This window comes from Globicephala melas, chromosome 18, assembly GCF_963455315.2.
Source record: "Globicephala melas chromosome 18, mGloMel1.2, whole genome shotgun sequence".
NCBI lineage: Eukaryota > Metazoa > Chordata > Mammalia > Artiodactyla > Delphinidae > Globicephala > Globicephala melas.
This window is the reverse complement of record NC_083331.1, coordinates 38,042,731-38,064,095: the sequence shown is the minus strand read 5'-3', so window position 1 is coordinate 38,064,095 and position 21,365 is coordinate 38,042,731. Positions and strand designations below refer to the sequence as shown.

General features: G+C 35.0%; 1 protein-coding gene across 11 annotated transcripts in view; it reads right to left on the bottom strand.

The window, feature by feature from the left end:
• PCDH9 (protocadherin 9) overlaps positions 1 to 21,365 on the bottom strand; it is a 976,220-nt gene that overhangs the window by 583,757 nt on the left and 371,098 nt on the right. The window contains exon 3 of one of the 11 annotated variants that reach the window (XM_060288153.1): positions 3,267 to 3,308. The exons of the other annotated variants lie outside the window; for them this stretch is intronic. Within the exon in view, the coding sequence (XP_060144136.1) occupies positions 3,282 to 3,308 (27 nt within the window). The 3' untranslated portion in view covers positions 3,267 to 3,281. Of the gene's footprint in view, positions 1 to 3,266; positions 3,309 to 21,365 lie in introns of those variants that run through there. 11 annotated transcript variants of the gene reach the window in all.

The window sequence follows — 21,365 nt, the reverse complement described above, 5'->3', positions numbered from 1 at the left end:
TAGCATGGTATTAGAGAATATTACCTAGATCTTGCATTTGAATCCTTATTTCACATCATATCTGGTATTTTAAGTAAAGTAGATATTGACTTAGAAGTAAAAGCATACCGATACTGCTGAACTACTAAAAAACCTAATTGTAAAATCAAAATGTTCTTTTTCTGCACAAAAAGAATATCTAAAAATTTTATTATGTTGGACCTAAAAGTCATAATACTGCTCTTAAATAAAGGAGTGCTCACATACATAATGTGGCTAAAAATGTTACATTAAATGAAATGGCAGGTGCTCTGAAATTTGGCCCCATATTTTTTGGTATTGAAGTCACTCTGAAACGTCAAATCACTATGACATGGTTTTACTGAACTTAATTTGCAAACACCTCCAACCATTAAACTAATTCATTTTATTCACTTGCATCTTAGTGAGAGGGACGTGGGAGAAAAGCCACTCAAGATTGTCATTCTCATCAACTGTGTGTTCACCTAATTCAGCTCTGCTGCACACGCTGGAAATGGACACTTGAATCACAGGTGATTTTTGAAGAGAGAGGCAGGCCTTGGAAGAGTATGAGTTTTTGATATCATCCACAACAAAGGAAACACAAGGCAGGTTTCAGAGGGAGAAGGCAGAGAATGGGAAAGATAAAGTGAAACTCTTTGGCAATTGTACTTCATTCTTTGAGTAAACATATTTTTATCTGCATTTTCTCACCAAGAAATGCACTGCACAGTGTTTATGAGTTTTTCCCAACATTTAGAACCTCTTAAAAGCGGTCAGGTCTCTTCCTTATGAAAGCTGTGATTTTCCTACAATAATTTTCTATAATTGTGCCAAAAAGCTAAAAATAAAAATGACATAAGCATTTTCGCCACAGTGAGAATCACGAGCTCAACTGTAGAACTGAGTCATCATCTTCATGTTTCAGGAGGATAGATCCAGGTTAGGAAATTCACTGTGATGATTGCCTTGCTCCTGCCTGTGCTGGTTGAGATATAAAGTATATGGTATGGTTATCAATAACTGCTAGGAACTCTGGCCATAATTGAGTAGAAAGCTGTAAAGTACTATTGTACTGAGAAAGTAAATCTGGTAAGAACTGTAACAGGCTGAGGTTTACTGAGAAAGTTCTGATTGCCGTACAGGCTGAGTACCTCTGATCTGGGGTCAAGGCTGCACGAAGCAGTTACAGAATTTACCGAGTCTTATTTAAACTAAACGTATATATAGCTCTCTCCATTTTATTTATCTTCATCATGCAGCAGAACATAATTTTTTGGTTTATCATGAAACTTCTGTCTGTTCCATCCTTTAAGTCATTCATCATGCTTCTCAAGGTCACAAGGGAGCCTCAGAGAGGAAATATTTGTGTTGATTGATTGGTTCTGTGATGCTTTGCCTACCGGTGCTGCTAAATGAGCCTTTTGTATTTTCAGTGAAGTGACTAAAGGGTGGGGAGAGAGTGCCTGGAGAATCCTGTTAACAAGATGCATAAAGCATGCTGTTCCTTGGAGATCCTGATTCCTTGCATCCCCAGCCCCTTGTCCCTTATTCCTTGATGAAAATGAGAACTTTGCCCTCTAGTCACCACTACAAGGAGATTAGACACCCTCTGATTCTGGAATTAAAACATTCAGCAGTGTAGGAGTCAACATAAGAAACTCTCTTTTTTCTGCCACTATACAGTTTCATTCTAAGAAGCAAAGCTCACTCCTGAGATGATTTTCACCATAACTATGTACATCTTGTTGAAAGAATAGTACAATTGCTTCAATTCTATGAAGCTAGAATCGTGTGTCTGATATAGAATTTGGTTAGATGAGTGTATTGATTTTAATCAAGTATGTTCCTCTAGGTTCCAGCTCCTTGCTTTTCTTAACAATTTAGTAAATAGAAAGATATGCAAGCAAACATTTTGTCTATAGCAGCTAGGGTCTCTGTTTTGTATTTCTAGGCAGAGACCTGATATCATGAATATATTAAGTTTACTTATTATCATGTCACTAATGAAAGATGTTAGATGATCCATACATGAAAGAGAAAAGGATCAATTTCCTATGGGGTTATAATCTCACTTTTCCCTTTCTCTATGGAATCATGATCTTACTGCTCTTCTTCTACACCAATGGTGACATTTTTCACTGCTGTATTTTTTTTTTAATGTCAAGTTTATTGAGCACACATTCAAATAATTTGCATGTAGTGAAAGTCACCCTTTTAGGAGTAGAGTTCTATGAGTTCTGACAAACACACACAGTATGGACTCTGACTAGGATACCCTTCACATTCCCCTCAGCTTGACTAAACTTTAGACAGCCTTCTTTCTGATTCTAGGCCCTGACCTCCCTTTTCTTAGAGCATTTACTTGAAAAAAGAAACACAAACAACTTACAATTGTAAAAGATCTCTCTGCCCTTTTGAAATAAAAGTCTCCCCTCTCTTGCCAGTTTTACAGCTCAGGAATGTCTTTTTTTTTGAAATATACTAATCAAGAAAGATAAGTCCATCCTTATCTCCTAGTTTCTGCATGGGGGAGGAGCCTAACTTTTATAAGTACTAAGGCCAAAAACAGATGGCCTGATCACTTTGACCAACTTCCCATCTCAAATCCCCCCATCTTTTCCCACTAGCTCACCCCAGTGCTTAAAACTCTCCCACATTTTTTCTAAAATAGTTGAGTTCCATTTCTCTCCCTTATTGCAATAGTCTTGAACAAACTCTCCTTTGCCTATTTAACTCCATTCAGTGAAATTCTTTCCTTGAAAAACCACAACTATAGTCAAGTTATAGACTATAGTTGATCCATAAAACTACAGTCTATATCACTCCAAAAACTTCCTCTGAGCCTCTTTGTAGTTAATACCCTCCCTTCAAGCCCCAGCTCCTATCAACCACTGATCTGAGTTCTGTCTCTATAGCTTTGCTTTTTCTGGAATGTCATAGAAATTAAATTATACAGTATTTGCCTTTTATGTCTTTTTTCCCACTTATCATGATACTACTGAGATTCACCCATGTTATTACATGTATTAGTTGTTTCTTCCATTCATTGCTGCATAGTATTACATTGTATACTACCTCAATTTGTTTATCTATTTTTTCAATCCATATTTAGAATTCAAATTTGAATATTCTTATTGTATTGTATCAATGTTTGTATTATTTAAGATGATACACACCATATTCTGCTTTCTAGATACATTCTGAATCAAGATTAAACTCACACTCACCCAAACGTTCTTGTTTTTCCTTCACATCTTGAGTGGAGGTTTTCCATGGTCTCAACTGGAAAACTTCTTATGTAATAACTGTGCCAATAAGCAAATAAACAAACCAGCCATCACTTTGAAAACAATACTAAATCTCCTGTAGAATTTTGGTAAAATGCACAGCTACAAATTGCTTAAAATTAAATATCAATATGAGATTTCCTGAAATTTTATTCTATCCATTTGTTTTAAATAGATATTATGTCCTAAATACTCATCCAAATCAAACTTGAGATAATTACTCCAGAAATTGCACTTTAAAGCATCTTGGCTTCCTGGCCAAAAATATGGAAATAATTATACATCAATAGGATAAGAGTATTAGATGGTAGTGGCTATGAGATCAATCTGAAAAATTATAAACCTCTTCTCTAAAGTATGTGTTTAAAAAATGTCTTTTTGCTAGATGTGGGCTAAACTCACAAACTGCTATTTTTTAAATGCATGAACTTCATTATTTAAGAATTCATTATCAAACTTACATGCAATATGGCTTTCTTTGGTGGGGTGAGCTGCTTTTTAATCTTTAACTGACACAGTGGAATTATTTGGGAGGGTATGATTTCTGGACACCAGGAACTTCCACCTTCTGCAGCTACAGAGTAGACTCTTAAAGGAAAGTTTGAAAGTAGTGATAATCTCTTCACTTTTATTCCAATTTTAAGATGCAAACATGTAGAGTGGTATATTGAAAAATTAAAATATATTTTAAAATATTAGTTAATGAATTTTCCCTCTATTCTCATATTATCTTATAAACCTAGTTGACTAGTTTTTAAACATTACTGGTCAATCTGAACTACTAACATTTAATATAGATAAGTGGTAGTTGACTTTCACATAATATACTTCTGACCAATATAAAATTTTAGCAATTTTTGTATGTTCAAATTCAAACTTGTACATTACTTGAAGAAGAAGCTGGAGTTGCCTGCCATCCAAAATTTTGCTCTATTTCTGTCATCTTTCACTGTATAGCAGTATTTCTGCAATTATTTCAGCATATCACTGTGTTGAGGCTTTATTAATTTGTAGATAGAAACTAAAAAATATTATTTTGATCTTATTTTTAAAAAAATTCTTAGCAGAAATGGAAAAAAAGAAGACATCATACTTGTGATAAGGTACATACATCTCTTTTAAAAACAGACACATTAGAATGGGCAACAATGACAAACGCAGTAAGAAATTAATCTCAATGAGAAATCCTTCAAGGTTTTGTTTTTGAATGGATGTTCATTTGAAGAATATGCTAGACATATATCATTAAAGATTTTTGTCCAAAAAGCAAGGTGGAATTGGAAATTTTTAAAAATATTTTTACTTTTCTGATAAAAAGTGTGTAGATAATACACTCACACAGGCACGCCTTTGACATCACATCCTTTTTGTTTTATTTTCTAACATGCATGTTATTTAACAACGGAGGTCTTAAATTTCAAGAGTCTTGATTTTAACATTAGAAAATTGAATTTAGCATACAGTATCATTTATGATCTAGACCAGTGTTTATCAAAATGAGTTACATGGAATATAATAATTAATAGGTTTTCTTTGAATATGATTTTATAATCAAATTATTTTACCAGTGAATGGGTTAAATATCAATATATGTTTGTGTATGCTTGAGTGTTTATACTACATTTCTATGTAAAATGGGTTGCTTATTATGGTTTAAGGGCAAAAGTTTGAAAACCACTGATAAAAAGTAACTCACCCTTCATACCACTTATTTATCTGGAACGCTTCAAAAAGATTTTGATTTTATTAACTGAATTAACAACTTTTGGGGGAGGAATCTCCTATGCTCTGGTTTATAGTTCAACAAAGGAAGACATAGAGAGGTAAGTGACTTGCACACAGTCACATAGCAAATAAGGGGCTGTGGCAGGATTCAAATTCAGAAAATTTAGATCTATAGCTTGTACTCTTAGCCACTACTCTAATGCTTCTGACAAAGATGGTGGCAGACCCAGATTTGAGACCAGCAACCAGACTCACAGAATAATACAACACTCTTTCACTCAGCGGTTTTCTCTCTTAAATCCCAACCTTAGGTCAGAGTTTATTGATGTATGTCTCTTGGATCGTTTGTCCCATAAGATTTCCTTTGTAAAAAGGGTGGGTAAACTGAAAGAGTTTAAAAAGTTCTCCCCTCAATAACTCCTCTTGGTGATTTATGGTAGGATTAATGTATAAATGCACTTAACCAAGTTAAAGTAAATGAATCTATTCATATTTATTAATATACTTGAAATAAAAGTGAAATAATACTTAACTATTTTATATGCCATACAAACTAATATATTTTTCTCTTCTATTTTCTTCTCTTATTCTCTTTGTCTCTTTATTTTATGCTGTTCTAACCTATTTATTCAATTCTATACAACTTATTCTATTAAGAAAAAGCTGGTTGTGATCCTGAGACTGCAAAACATTAATTTATCTATATGACATATATACTGATCATCACTTAAACTCTGCCTTTAGCCCCCCTGTCCACCTTCCACATAAAACCCATTAGATACTTCATAAAATTTGAATTTTTTTTCCAAAATTTCAGATTTAGACTCTATGCCTGACCTGCTGAATATGGATCTCATCATGGTCTTGGCTTCAGAATCAATCTCTCTCTCTCATTCATAACATGCTGTGGACACTGAATGATCTTCTAAATTTCCAATAATTCCAAAATTGAAGAAATAAATGACATTTAAAGAGAAGGTGTCTGCTTAATATATTCTTTTTGAAGATTTAATCTGTATTTAATATATGCAACACAGACACATACAAACACACACTTACATTCTGGCATACATTCATTGTTTGAAGTATTTAGAGAAAAAAGATGTCTAGGTAACTCTTCCTCAATAATTAGATTGATTCTATGCTGTTTCTATTTTAAAATAAACTTTAACATTTTAAATCTCAAAATTATGTAAAATTAAAATAAAAGCTAAAATTAAGTCAAAGTTGAGAATATGTAGTTTATATTATCTGTATTATTTTTATATGTAATTGACATAGATAAGTGTATCTCAAGCCTTTAAATAGGTAAAGCATCCTTATATCTATATTCAGAATTGTATGTACTATAGAACAAAAAAAGAAGTCTAGCTGTAATTTCACATCTATTTCTTCCAGAATTTGGTGACACATCAAACTATATCTCCTAAGTCCTCTGAAATAATCATTATATGTGTCTATAGAGTATAATAGTGATATTTATAAAATATAAATATACAAATCCAGTGCAAACATCCAAAAATCCACTTCAAGCTTGAAATATATATATATATATTTTAATAAATTTATTTATTTATTTTTGGCTGCATTGGGTCCCTGCTACTGCAGGCTGGCCCCCTCCAGCTGTTGCGAGTAGGGGCCACCCCCGTCACAGTGCGCAGGCCTCTCACTGTGGTGGCCTCCCTTGCTGTGGAGCACGGGCTCAACAGTTGTGGCTCACGGGGCTCTAGAGCACAGGCTCAGCAGCTGCAGCAAACGGTCCCAGCCACTCCACAGCATGTGGGATCCTCCTGGACCAGGGATCGAACCTGCGTCCCCTGCATTGGCAGGTGGATCCCCAACCACTGTGCCACCAGGGAAGCCCTGAAATATCTTTCATTGTGATAATTTCTGTAGCTTACATCATGATTTAGAGCATATTTATAAATCCTATAATGCATAATTAAACTTGTTTTATAAAATATTAGGTATATTTTATAAAAAACATTATTCTTGGTGGATGTTTGGATGTTCGGAAATTAGAATGAGGATTTTATAATATGAAATGCTTTTATGAAAAAAAGTATTTAATTTAATTAGTTGATATGCACTTCTAACAATAGATATTTTGACTTTTTATTAGATTTCCAAATCCTTTGAAGAGTAGTTAAAAAGTGATCTCATAGTTCATAATCATCAATGAGTGAAAAAGAATTTTATTCATTGTTAATTCATTATAAGTACTCTTTTCTAAAAAAAAGTTATCAGTTCTTATTTTTCTATCTTTCTCATTTCTATCCTCTTCTCCCATATGTTTGTATTACTTTTACTCCTCCCAATATGTCTTCAATATCTTGAGATATCCAATAAATTATTTATGGTCATGTACTCTTATAGGAGTTTAAATATGGAGCTTTCTGGCAGGCATAGGTATCCAGAGATGTGCAGAACCTTCTGAAAACTCCACGCATCCCTGTTATTCCATAAGCAAATGCTTGACCTATATTAATCACAAGCACATGCAACTTCAGTTGATTTAAAAAGTACTATAAGGCAGCTATATTTTTCTCTCATTCTCACAGTCTGACATCATTTATTGTCATTTTATGTGTGGCTTCCATTCTGATCTAAGAGAGGTTGAGTTACACCTTTTATATTCTACATTTTGTTTTTTGTTTGTTATGTCTTCAGGATCTTTCAGTGGAAGCTACTATGGTTGTCACTTGTTTGAATGGCTCTTCCCCTCTCTCTTTGTACACTCCATTCTCTCCACGAACAGCTGCATCACAGCTGTCATTCGGAATGGCAAAGATGTCTGGCTGATACACCTATGCCTGTGGCACACATAGTGTCTTCAAACAACTAATTAGTGGGAGCTGGGCCACAGAAAAGTTTGGTGCTGTCCTTCAAGCCTGCGACCACTGCTGACACCATCATCAAATCTGTCAAATGCAGCTCTTCCTGTGAATCAAAACCAGCCTACTTGTTTTGTGGTGAAGAAAGAATTGGCAGAACATGTTTAATAAGAAATAAAAGAAAGTGATAACCATCATCTATACAGGGTTAAGTAATTGAAAAAGATATTGAGCTGGTGGAAATTTTGGTAACTTATTTATATCTGTTGCTGGAATACAAGGAATCCAACTGAAAGCATCTCCGTAAGTTTCCAGTAGAGAAAATTTATAAGGCCACCCATGTTTTTCAAGTATATTTATTTATCCTCTGGAAAATACTAATCTGTGCTTTCTTTAACAAATAAGGGGCTATTAATTAATATATATAAAATCAGATTTGCACATCCACATAGAAATGCAACCCTACATCAGATTTATTATATATAATGATTATATATATTCATCTACAGTATACATACAGTTATTATACACAAAATCTGTTTATAAAATCCAGATCTATAAGAATGTATGCAAATTTGCATATCTGAGTTTAAAATAAAGTCTCTAGAACTTTTAAAGCTAACTATATGGAAAATACACTGAGAAATAGTGTATAGTCGCTGTTCTTATTAACTAAAAATGTACGTAGATATCACACTAAGAATGTGAAGTTTGATAGCTACTGCCCTCCTGAATTTCAAACCAAGATGAGGTTTAATAGTGGAGTCAGGAAAATGCTGTGAATTGAGAAGAGAAATAACCAGTGGAGCTTTACTCAAACTTATCATGCCTTCTCCTAACATCAGACCTTCACACATGCACACTATTTGAGAAATATTTTCATTTTTTCACCACCCCATCGTATCCCATTCCTGATAATTTACCAAGTAGACTCCCTCAAGTCTTATATTAATGTTATATTTTTCCTCTACTGGCTTAAATTGCTCCTGTTACATGCTCTTCTTGAATCTTGAATGTATTTAGCACTGCTTGCAGTTGATGGTAACTTATTGAATATAACAGTGTATCCCCCTGGACTGTATGTATGAGACACAAAAGAACCATGTTTGCCTGCTCAGCATGATGTACTTAACATATAACATAATTGTGTCTCTGGTATATTTACTAGATAAATATTTTGGACGGAAGAAAGGAAGGAAAGAAGGGAGGGAGGGAAAAGGCCAATAAGGGGAAGATGGATAATTTGTTTCTTCTCTAAAGAATAGTCTCAATCTCATGTTTGTGGGCAAGAAACAGAGGAAGGAATATCTATCACCCAATCCCTGTTTATATGCCTCAGGGGATGGATGCATTTGTGGCCCCATTTAAAAAAATTAAATCAAGCCACATCAGAATGCACAGGTAAGTAGTATAGAGTTGGTCAGATGTGTGTATTATTATATTTACCTACAACTCTAATGCCTTCTAAATTTTTCAAACATAGTTTAATGGTATAAAAATTTACATTTTCTAGAAAATGGCATTAAAGATGAGTGTATGCAGCATCTATATACTACTGTACTATACATTCTTTGAATTCTTGGTAATTTGTTTCAAATTTATATATGCTTAGTTAGAAGCTAATAAGGGCTTAACAAATATTTTTACTGAGGTATTTAAGGAAAATTCAACTTTATATAATATAAATTGCAGATGACAGATATATATCAAGCAGAGTTTCTCACCAGTCACTATAAATATTCCTAAATAATGTTTAGAATAGTGGTCAGCAATTGCCCCATTATTTGTTAGGAATTGTTTGCAAGGCCAATCTCACATGAAATGGCACATAGGAACTTCAAGTTTTCTCATTTGGACATGTGAGAACTTAACTCTAATTGCAATCCATGATGTGTACTTTTTGTTATTTCGCTCAAGTGCAGATTTAAGATTCTTAATGTGAAAAGGATGAAAAGGGGAATATGTCCTTATTTAGTGAGTGGCCCAGGCTGCCATCCAGCACACTTTCTCTCTACTGTTTGTTAGATATGCAAAGTTTCACAGTAAGTGACTGAAGTGTAACATAGTTTTTATCATTTTTATTAATTTATTGCACTTTGGAGAGTAATTCTATGTTACTGAAAATATATATTTTTTAATATTAGGAATTATTCCCAAAATACATATATATGCAAAGTATATGATGTGTGTATGCATATATATATCTGTGTATATATGTATGTATATGTGTGCTATACATATATATATTTTTATACACATATATCTCTTTAAATATTTTTTTATCTTTTGGGTTTTAGGAAAGGTTGTTCTTACAAAGAAATAAAATAAAAGTAAACTGGCTTGTGAATTTAGTACCATTAGTGAAAATCAATTAATTGAAATAACCTTTGTTACTTCCAAATATTACTTTAAAAATCACTAAATGGCTTACCTATTAATTATTTTCATTTAAAAACTAATATCAGGTTGGCAGATTCAAGATGGTGGAGGAGTAGGAGGACGTGGAGTTCATCTCTCTCCATGGATGCATCAGGAGTACATCTATAGATGTAACAATTCTAACAGAACACCAGTTGTAAACTAGCAGAAGACCTTGGACACCGGAAAGGACTATAATGATCCCTGCACAACTGGGTAGGACAGAAAAAAGAAGGGAGGAGGAGAGGAAGCAGGACAGGACCTGCACCCAGGGGTGGGGGAACTGAAGCAGAGAAGGGATTCCCGAATTCTGGGAAACCCCCTCTCCAATGGGCAAATCAATTGGATAGAAGGGAAGCATCTGAGGAGGAAGGTGAAGCTGGCCAATCTGTAGCAGATGGGACAGAGTGAGAAATACACAGATGGTCCGTACTGAGGCCCTGCGAGCCCTGGACTGGGACATGTGTTCACAGGTGTGTAAGGGGGCTGGGAGCTGGAGCATGGGGATTGGAGAGCAGGCCCAGAGTGAGAACTGATGTTGATTGTGGGGAGACAGACTGAAGGGATGGGAGGGAGGAAATCCACAGCAGGAAATGCCTATGGAGGAAGACTGGACTGTCATGGAAGCAGGGCACTACTGCTGAGTCACACGCAGGGGGAGGAGCCACTATTGTAACCTCTCTCTCCCCACATGTTGGCACTGGCTGCCAAGCAATAAAACAATCCCACTCAGAGCTGGCCCTCATGCACCTTATGCTGGGCATCAGAAAAGACTCTCACTAGGGCCATATCTCTTGCGCCTGTGGCTGCCAGCTTCCCTGCAAGTTTGACACTGCCAGGGCTCCCATGATCAAAGCAATCATACCACCTCTGCATCCTGGCCTCACTGGGGCAGACCTAAAAGCTCCAAGGTGGCCTCAGGACCAGACTCCTGTGGGTGGACCACATGCAGAAGTGGGGATAAAACCAAAGCTGGACACCAAGGATGGGGTGACTAAGGAAGAAGACTGAAAATCTTTCCATCAGCTGTACAAGCTGCAGATTAAATCCCCATGATCAGCTAGGTAGGCCCTGTGTCCATGGAATATCTGAGTAGACAATGAGTGTTCCCACAAATAAAAACTGTCTAGCTCTGACAGCTGTGACTTTGGGGGCAAGCACAAGCAGGCATTGGGCCAGATCAGAGTCTGAGTGGTGCCCACAGGGCCTGCAGCGGGTCCAGAGACCAGCGCAGAGACAGAGGAAGGCCTCTTGGGGAGGCAGAGGTAGCCTGTGGCTCATGGTGTGTGCAAGGACACTTACAGCGGAGACCCCAGGGAAATATAATTATTACTATTAATTTTATTACGTTTTGATTCTTTCTGTTGTTGGTTCTGGCCTTTTTTTGGATTTTTTTCTTTCTTTTTTTTTGTTTGTTTGCTGCCATTTTAGTGTTTTTTTTTAATCTTTTGGGATCTCAGTGTTTTAGAACATATTTTTATAATATATTTCTATTTTTACTTTGCTTTTCTGTTGTTCTGTGTTCTTTTCCCTTATTTTCTTCTTCTTTTTCTTTAATATATTTTAAATTATTTTTATATTTCCATTTCTACTTTGCTGTTCTGTTGTCCCGTGTTTTTCCTCTTTTTACATTATTTTATTATTATTTTTCTTAAATCAATTTTATCAGTTTGTTCTGTTTCTTTGCTTTATTCTTCAAATGGCACACTGCTTTAGCTTTGTTTTTAGGTTGTTATTTTTTTAGTTTTAATCCTAACTATTTGATTTTGTTTTTGAGTTCTTCTATTTCTCTGGTTGTTCTCTTACTTTCTGTTTTTGTTTCTTTTACGTGTGTGTGTTTCCTTGTTTCTGTTTTTGTTTGTTGGATTTTGTTTTTACCATTTCTCTGGGGTTCTGTTTGTCTTTTTTTTCTTTAATATATTTTCTATTTTTTTTTTTTTTATATTTCTACATTGCTTTTCTGTTGTTCTGTTTTCTTTCCCCCTTACTCTTTTTCTTTTCTTTTCTTTTCTTTTTTTTTAATCCTTTTTGTTGGTTCATTTTGTTTCTTTGCTTCATTCTTCAGCTGGCGCTCTGCTTTGGTTTTGTTTTTTGGTTTTGTGTTTTTGTCAGTTTTCCTTTTAATTGTTTGATTTTGTTCTTGGGTTCTTTTGTTTTTCTGGTTGTTCTCTTGCTTTTTCATTTATTTGGTTCTGTTTTTGTTTCTTTTGTGTTTGTGCATGTCTTCTGTTTCTGTTTTTGTTTGTTTGATTTTACCTTTTACCATCTGTCTGGGGTTTTGTTAGCCTTTTTCTTTTTCTTAATCCCCTCTATTGCTGGGACAAGAAACTTGAGGGGTCGTCGTTGCTCAACCGGAAGTTGGGCCTGAGGCTCTGGGGTGGAAGGATTGAGTCCAGGACGCTGGAACACTAGAGAATTCCCAGCCCCAGGGAAGATTAATCAACAAGAGCTCACACAGAGGTCTCTATCTGAATCCAAGACATGGCTCCACCCAACTGCCAGAAGCTTCCAGTGCTGGACGTGTCACACCAAACAATAAAAAGACAGGAACATAAATCCACCCATCAGAACACAGAATACCTAAAGTCATACTAAGCTCACAGACACGCCAAAACACACAACCTGACATGGCACTGCCTGTGGAGGGAAAAGACTCATCTCCACCCACCAGAATGAAGGCACTAGACACTCCCATCAGAAAGCCTACCCACTGGATCAACCTCACCACTGGGGGCAGAGACAGAAGCAAGAGGAACTACGACCCTGAAGCCTGGGGAAAGGAGACCACAAATACTGTAAATTAGACAAAATGAGAAGATAGAGAAATATCTTTCAAGCAAAGGAGCAAGATAAAAACCCAGAAGACCAAATAAATGAAGAGGAAATAGGCAAACTACCTGAAAAATAATTGAGAATAATGATAGTAAATAAGATCCAAAATCTTGGAAAAAGAATGGAGAAAATACAAGAAACGTTTAACAAGGACCTAGAAGAACTAAAGAGCAAAAAACAGTAATGAACAACACAATAAGTGAAATTAAAAATACTGTAAAAGGACTCAATAGCAGAATATTTGAGGTAGAAGAACAGATAAGTGAGCTTGAATGGTGGAAATAACTGCAGCAGAGCAGAATAAAGAAAAAAAGAATGAAAAGAATGGAGGACTGTGTCAGAAACCTCTGGAACAACATTAAGCACACCAACAATCAGATTATAGGCAACCCAGAAAAAGAAGAAAGAAAGGGTCTGAGAAAATATTTGAAGAGATTATAGTTGAAAACTTCCCCAACATGGGAAAGGAAATAGTCAATCAAATCCAGGAAGCGCAGAGAGTTCCACACAGGATAAACCCAAGGAAAAACACACTGAGACACATATTAATAAAAATTAAAAAAATAAACACAAAGAAAAAAATATTATAAGTATCAAGGGAAAAGCAACAAATAACATAAAAGGGACTCCCCATAAGGTTAACAGTTAATCTTTCAGAAGAAACTCTACAGGCCAGAAGGGAGTGGCAAGATATAATTAAAGTGATGAAAGGAAAAAAACCTACAACCAAGATTACTCTACCCAGCAAGAATCTCATTCAGATTCGAAGGTGAAATCAAAAGCTTTAAAGACAAGCAAAAGTTAAGAGAATTCAGCACCACCAAACCAGACTTACAACAAATGCTAAAGGAACTTCTCTAGGCAGGAAACACAAGAGAAGGAAAAGACCTACAAAAACAAACCCAACACAATTAATAAAATGGTAATAGGAACATACAGATCAGTAATAACCTTGAATGTAAATGGATTAAAAGGTCCAGCCAAGACACAGACTAGTTGAATAGATACAAAAAGAAAACCCATATATATGCTGTCTACAAGAGACCCATCTCAGAGCTAGGGACACATGTAGACTGAAAGTGATGAGACGTAAAAGGTATTCCATGCAAATGGAAATCAAAAGAAAGCTGGAGTAGCAATACTCATATCAGGCAAAATAGACTTTAAAATAAAGACTATTACAAGAGACAATAAAGGACATTACATAATGATCAAGGCATCAATCCAAGAAGAAGATATAACAGTTGTAAATATCTATGCACCCAATATAGGAACACCTCAATACAGAAGGCAAATGTTAACAGCCATAAAAGGAGAAATTGACAGTAACACAATAGTAGTAGGGGACTTTAACACCCCACTTACACCAATGGACAGATCATCCAAACAGAAAATAAACAGAAGCTTTAAATGACACATTAGACCAGTTAGACTTAATTCATATTTATAGGACATTCGAACCAAAAACAACATAATACACCTTCTTCTCAAGTGCACACAGAACATTCTCCAAAATAGCTCACATCTTGGGTCAGAAATCAAGCCTCGGTAAATTTAAGAAAATTGAAATTGTATCAAGCATCTTTTCTGACCACAATGCTATGAGACTAGATATCAATTACAGGATGAAAACTGTAAAAAATACAAACACATGGAGGCTAAACAATACACCAGTAAATAACCAAGAGATCACTGAAGAAATCGAAGAGGGAATCAAAAAATACTTAGAAACAAATGACAATGAAAACACGATGACCCAAAATCTATGTGATGCAGCAAAACCAGTTCTAAGAGGGAAGTTTATAGCAATACAATACTACCTCAAGAAACAAGAAAAGTCTCAAATAAACCACCTAACCTTACACCTAAAGATTTAGAGAAAGAAGAACAAAAAAACTCCCAAAGTTAGCAGAAAGAAAGAAATCATAAACAGATCAGAAATTTAAAAAAAAAAAAAATGAAGGAAACAACAGCAAAGATCAGTAAAACTAAAAACAGGTTTTTTTGAGAAGATAAACAAAATTGATAAACCATTACCCAGACTCATCAAGAAAAAAAGGGAGAAACCTCAAATCAACAGAATTAGAAATGAAAAAGGATTGGGAGATTGGGATTGATAATATATACACTAATATGTATAAATTGGATAACTAATAAGAACCTTCTGCATTAAAAAAATAAATAAAATAAAATTCAAAACTTCAAAAAAAAAGAAATTAAAAAGGAGAAGTAACAAGTGACACTGCAGAAATACAAAGGATCATGAGAGATTACTATGAACGACAAAATGGACAAATTCTTAGAAAATTCCAACCTTCCAAGACTGAACCAATAGAAAAGAAATAGAAAATATGAACAGACCAATCACAAACACTGAAATTGAAACTGTGATTAAAAATCTTCCAAAAAACAAAAGCCCAGGACAAGATGTCTTCACAGGCAAATTCTATCAAACATTTAGAGAAGAGCTATCACCTATCCCCAAACTCTTCCAAAATATAACAGACAAAGGAACACTCCCAAAATCATTCTACAAGGCCACCAACACCCTCATAACAAAACCAGACAAAGATGTCACAAAAAAAGAAAATTACAGGCCAATAACACTGATAAACATAGATGCAAAAATCCTCAACAAAATACTAGCAAAGAGAATCCAGCAGCACATTAAAAGGATCATACACCATGATGAAGTGGGGTTTATCCTGGAAATGTAAGGATTCTTCAATATACTCAAATCCATCAATGTGATACACCATACTAACAAATTGAAGGATAAAAACCATATGAAAATCTCAATAATGCAAAAAGCTTTTAACAAAATTCAACACAAATTTATGACAAAAACCCTAAAGAAAGTGGGCATAGAGGGAATCTACTTCAACAAAATAAAAGCCATGTATGGCAAACCCACTGCCAACATCATTCTCAATGGTGAAAAAACTGAAAGCATTTCCTCTAAGATCACGAACAAGACAAGGGTGCCCACTCTCACCACTATTACTCAGTACGGTTTTGGAAATTTTAGCCATGGCAATCAGAGAAGAAAAAGAAATAAAAGGAATTCAAATAGGAAAGGAAGAAGTAAAACTGTCACTGTTTGCAGATGACATGATGCTATACATAGAAAATCCTAAAGATGCTACCAGAAAACTACTAGAGCTAATCAATGAATTTGGTAAAGTATCAGGATACGAAATTAATGCATAGAAATTTCTTGCATTGCTATACTCTAACAATGAACAATCAGAAAGAGAAATTAAGGAAATACTCCCATTTACCATCACAACAAAAAGAATAAAATACCTAGGAATAAACCTAACTAAAGAGGTAAAAGACCTGTATGCAGAAAACTATAAGACACTGATGAAAGAAATCAAAGATGATACAAACAGATGGAGAGATATACCATATTCTTGGAAAATGACTGTACTACCCAAAGCAATCTACAGATTCAGTGCAATCTCTATCAAACTACCAATGGCATTTTTCACAGAACTAGAACAAAAAATTACACAATTTGTAAGGAAACACAAAAGACTCTGAATAACTAAAGCAATCCTGAGAAAGAAAAACGGAGCTGGAGGAATCAGGTGCCCTCACTTCAGACAATGCTACAAAGCTACATTAATCAAGACAGTATGGTACGGGCACAAAAACAATACTATAGATCAATGGAACAGGATAGAAATCCCAGAGGTAAGTGCATGCACATATGGTCACCTTAACCTTGACAATGGAGGCAAGAATATACAGTGGAGAAAAGACAGCCTCTTCAATACTGGTGCTGGGAAAGCTGGACAGCTACATGTAAATGAATGAAATTAGAACACTCCCTAACACCATACACAAAAATAAGCTCAAAATGTATTAAAGATCTAAATGTAAGGCCAGACACTATAAAACTCATAGAGGAAAACATAGGCAGAACACTCTATGACATAAATTACAGTGAGATCCTTTTTGACACGTAGCTTAGATAAATGGAAATAAAAACAAAAATAAACAAATGGGACTTAATGAATCTTAAAAGCTTTTGCACAGCAAAGGAACCATAAACAAGATGAAAGACAACACTCAGGATGGGAGAAAACATTTACAAAGGAAGCAACTGACAAAGAATTAATCTCCCAAATATATAAGCAGCTCATGTAGCTCAATATCAAAAAATAAACAACCCAAACCAAAAATGAGTGGAACACCTAAACAGACATTTCTCCAGAGAAGATATACAGATTGCTAACAAACAAATGAAGAGTTGCTCAACATCACTAATCATCTAATCATTAGTGAAATGCAAATCAAAACCACAATGAGTTATCACCTCCCACTAGTCAGAATAACCATCATTAAAAAATCTAGAAAAGGGACCCCCCCCCTTGCCCTGTTGGTGGGAATGTAAATTGATACAGCCACCATGGAAAACAGCATGGAGATTCCTTAAAAAACTAAAAATAGAATTACCATATGATCCAGCAATCCCACTACTGGGCACATACCCTGAGAAAACCATAATTCAAAAAGATACATGTACTGCAATGTTTATTGCAGCACTATTTACAATAGCCAGGATATGGAAGCAACCTAAATGTCCATCAATAGATGAATGGATAAAGAAGTAACACTTATATACAATGGAATATTACTAAGCCATAAAAAGGAATGAAATTGAGTTATCTGTAATGATGTGGATGGAACTAGAGTCTGTCATACAGAGTGAAGTAAGTCAGAAAGAGAAAAACAAATACCATATGCCAACACACATATATGTAATCTAACAAAAAGGTACTGATGAAACTAGTGGTGGGGCAGGAATAAAAACCCACAGGTAGAGAAATGACTTGAGGACACAGGGGGGAAGGGGAAGCTGGGATGAAGTAGCACTGACATATATACACCACCAAATGTAAAATGGATGGCTAGTGAGAAGCTGCTGCCAGGGAGATCAGTACGATGCTTTGTGATGACATAGAGAGATGGGATAGGGAGGGTGGGAGGGAAGCTCAAGAGGGAGGGGATAGGGGATATATGTATACATATAACTGATTCAGTTTGTTGTACAGAAGAAACTAACACAACATTGTAAAACAATTATGCTCCAATAAAGTTTTTTTTAAAAATTAAAAAAAAAACCTAATATCAACTGTAATACCTATTCTAAGTACTAAAGACAGTTATTTTTTAAAGCTAAATTTGCTTGGGTAGCATGAATATGTAATACACCACAACATGAAAATGCAATTATTTAGTATAATATTCATATATTAAATCCTGTTTAACTAGATCCAGAATATTAATTTAAGTTAGTTAAGTAAGGTTAATATGTGATAAGTACAAAAAAGAAAAGAGAAAAAAAAGGAAAGGAAAGAAGAAAAGAGAAGAAAAGAAAAGACCAAGACCAAGTAAGACAATTGCAAATGTGCCTGGCTTTACATCTCTCCTTTTTTATTTGAAAGTAGCTGATAATGTTAACATTTTCCTCTTACTCCACTTGGTATTGTTAATTTCTAAGACGTATTACAAACACTGAGCTCATTGTATTCCCAGCTCTCGGTGTGCCTTTGGTTTGGTAACCCAAGATCAAGGTGCACCCATAACTTCATCTTTAATGGGGAGGGAGATTACACTTACCTGAAGGACAACTTTTCTAAGGTTATGAATATGAAATGTAAGACATGCAGTAATCGTTTAATACATTTTAATTCTCTTCCCTTACCACACGGTCACTCCTCTCACTCTCCATTTGACATGTTTTTATTCTATTAAATATGTCCATCAAATGACACTCTGTAATTTTCATGAAACAAATGATAATTTAACTTCGATGAACTTCTGAATCCAGCAAAACTTGCCTTATAAATTTATGTAAAAGGTCAGAAACATTTCCTTTATCAAGATGGTTTTCCCAATTTTGGTCGATTTATAGCAGTGGTCCATCTTGGGATATCTTTTTTGTTTTGTTTTGTTTTGTTTTGAGGTACGCGGGCCTCTCACTGCTGTGGCCTCTCCCGTTGCTGAGCACAGGCTCTGGCCGTGCAGGCTCAGCGGCCATAGCCCAGGGGCCCAGCCACTCCGAGGCATGTGGGATCTTCCCGGACCGGGGCACAAACCCGTGTCCCCTGCATCAGTAGGCAGACTTTCAACCACTGCTCCACCAGGGAAGCCCATCCTGGGATATCTTAATCAACCATCTGCACCCATGAATTTCACACTTGTAATAACTGCCACATTCCAAAGTCTGGCAGTTAAAATTCACATGTTTTAAAACTCACCATTTCCCTAACTCTTAGAGCTAAGATTTCCAACTGACATTGATTTTCAGATTTCATTGCTACAAAGGAAAAGTCTTATCTCAAAAATTCATACACTAAACACTAGACCATTTTGTAAAAATACTTCAGCTCAAGCATCAAAAACAGTGACAGGGAACAGCTACTCATACTGAGGTGCAGTCTTGTGTGAATTCCAATAACTGAGACTTTTCCTACAGATTGCAGAGTACAGACACTGAGAGCTCTCTCTGCTTATATTTTATGCAGTTTCATGGGTAAAGGGAATTGAATATAGTAAAGGGAAATGACAATAAAATTTATAGATCAAAGATGCTTAGTAAGGATAATATGCATTTATGGTATGAAAACAAGGTGCACTTATTTTTTCTTTGCCTCTATTTTAACCATTATGATGTTCTGTGTATCCAATGACAGAAGGCCTGCCAGGAAGATAAAACTTAAACATGACAATTAGTTTAAATTCCACACGTAATTTGAAATCTAATTTAGGAACTATTTTCTTTGACACTTGCTTGAAAGAAGTGTATGTAGCTTGAGGGTAGTTATTAGATCACTCTAGGATCAGAGAACGTGGATCTAATTCTAGTACTTATCTGTAGCTAGCTCTATGACCCAGGGCAAGCTACTCCGTCTTTTTAGTCTTCAAATTATGCTTCAGTAACATGAATATATAATCTCGATGGTCCCTAACAGTCAAATAGCTGGTGATTTTTTTTTTTATTAGACATTATCACAGAATAGTTACACTGAGATTTCTGAAACCACGTGCTGTGGTTTACTCTATCTTCAGTAACTACTATCTTTGTGAATTTGAGAAGAATTACATAACCTCTGTGTGTCTCAGTTTTCACATCTGTAAAATGGGAATAATAATAATAGTACCTAGCTAATGGGGTTGTCATTAGAATTAAATGAGCTATATTTTAATAATTGTAATATGAAAATTTCCTATATTTCCTCATATCTTAAAGCAGGACACAAATTAAAGAAATCATAAATAAACATTTATTAGAGTTTAATTAACAGCCATTTTTCCATAGTGGTACATGAAATTGTAGCACATTTTATACCCAGTAATAGATTAGATGAAATTTTGTAATACACATAAAGTGCTTAGACTAGTGTTTGGGCAAAAATTGCCCAATAGATGATATTAACATTTGTCTATAAGTAAGCAGTAATTATTATATCTAAATTAAGAGTGATAAGTTGAGTGATAGTTTAAGTGTGATTAAACTCTTGCTAGTCATATCAGTCTTTGTTTTATTTTGTATCTAATGTCATAGTACAGATTTAATAACTTAATTCAATTAATAAATAATAATTGACATAAAATGTTACTTTCTACTTGAAAAACAGAATAATTTTATATAATTATTTTTATGATAGAACAAACGTGCTCTTTTTTACGAAGTAAGGTGATTAAAGAGGGGAAGTATAAATTGTGAGAAAATTGAAAATTAAGAATATACATATGTTTACCAAGTTTAGTCTATTATTCAATATGAAGAAAAAAATAACAGCATATTACAGGCACCAACTTTTAGATCATAATTGCCTTTAGTTATAAATTCTCAAGAAAGATTAATATTAGATTAATAACTTCTAGGGAACTGCTTACTAAACCGATTCCCTAGTTATTGGTCTACAGATATTAAGCATTTATACAGAAATCCTGTCTCTCAGAATGCTTTATAGAACTCCAAAGCTGGCATCAGTTCTATCTTCAAGTTTTATTTTATAAGAAAGATCAGAGGAGGAGCTTCAAGATGGTGGAAGAGTAAGACGTGAAGATCACCTTTCTCCCCACAAATATATCGGAAATACATCTACATGTGGAACAACTCCTACAGAACACCTTACTGAATGCTGGCAGAAGACTTCAGACTCCCCAAAAGGCAAGAAACTCCCCACGTACTTGCGTAGGGCAAAAGAAAAAAGAAAAAAATAGAGACAAAAGAATAAGGATGGGA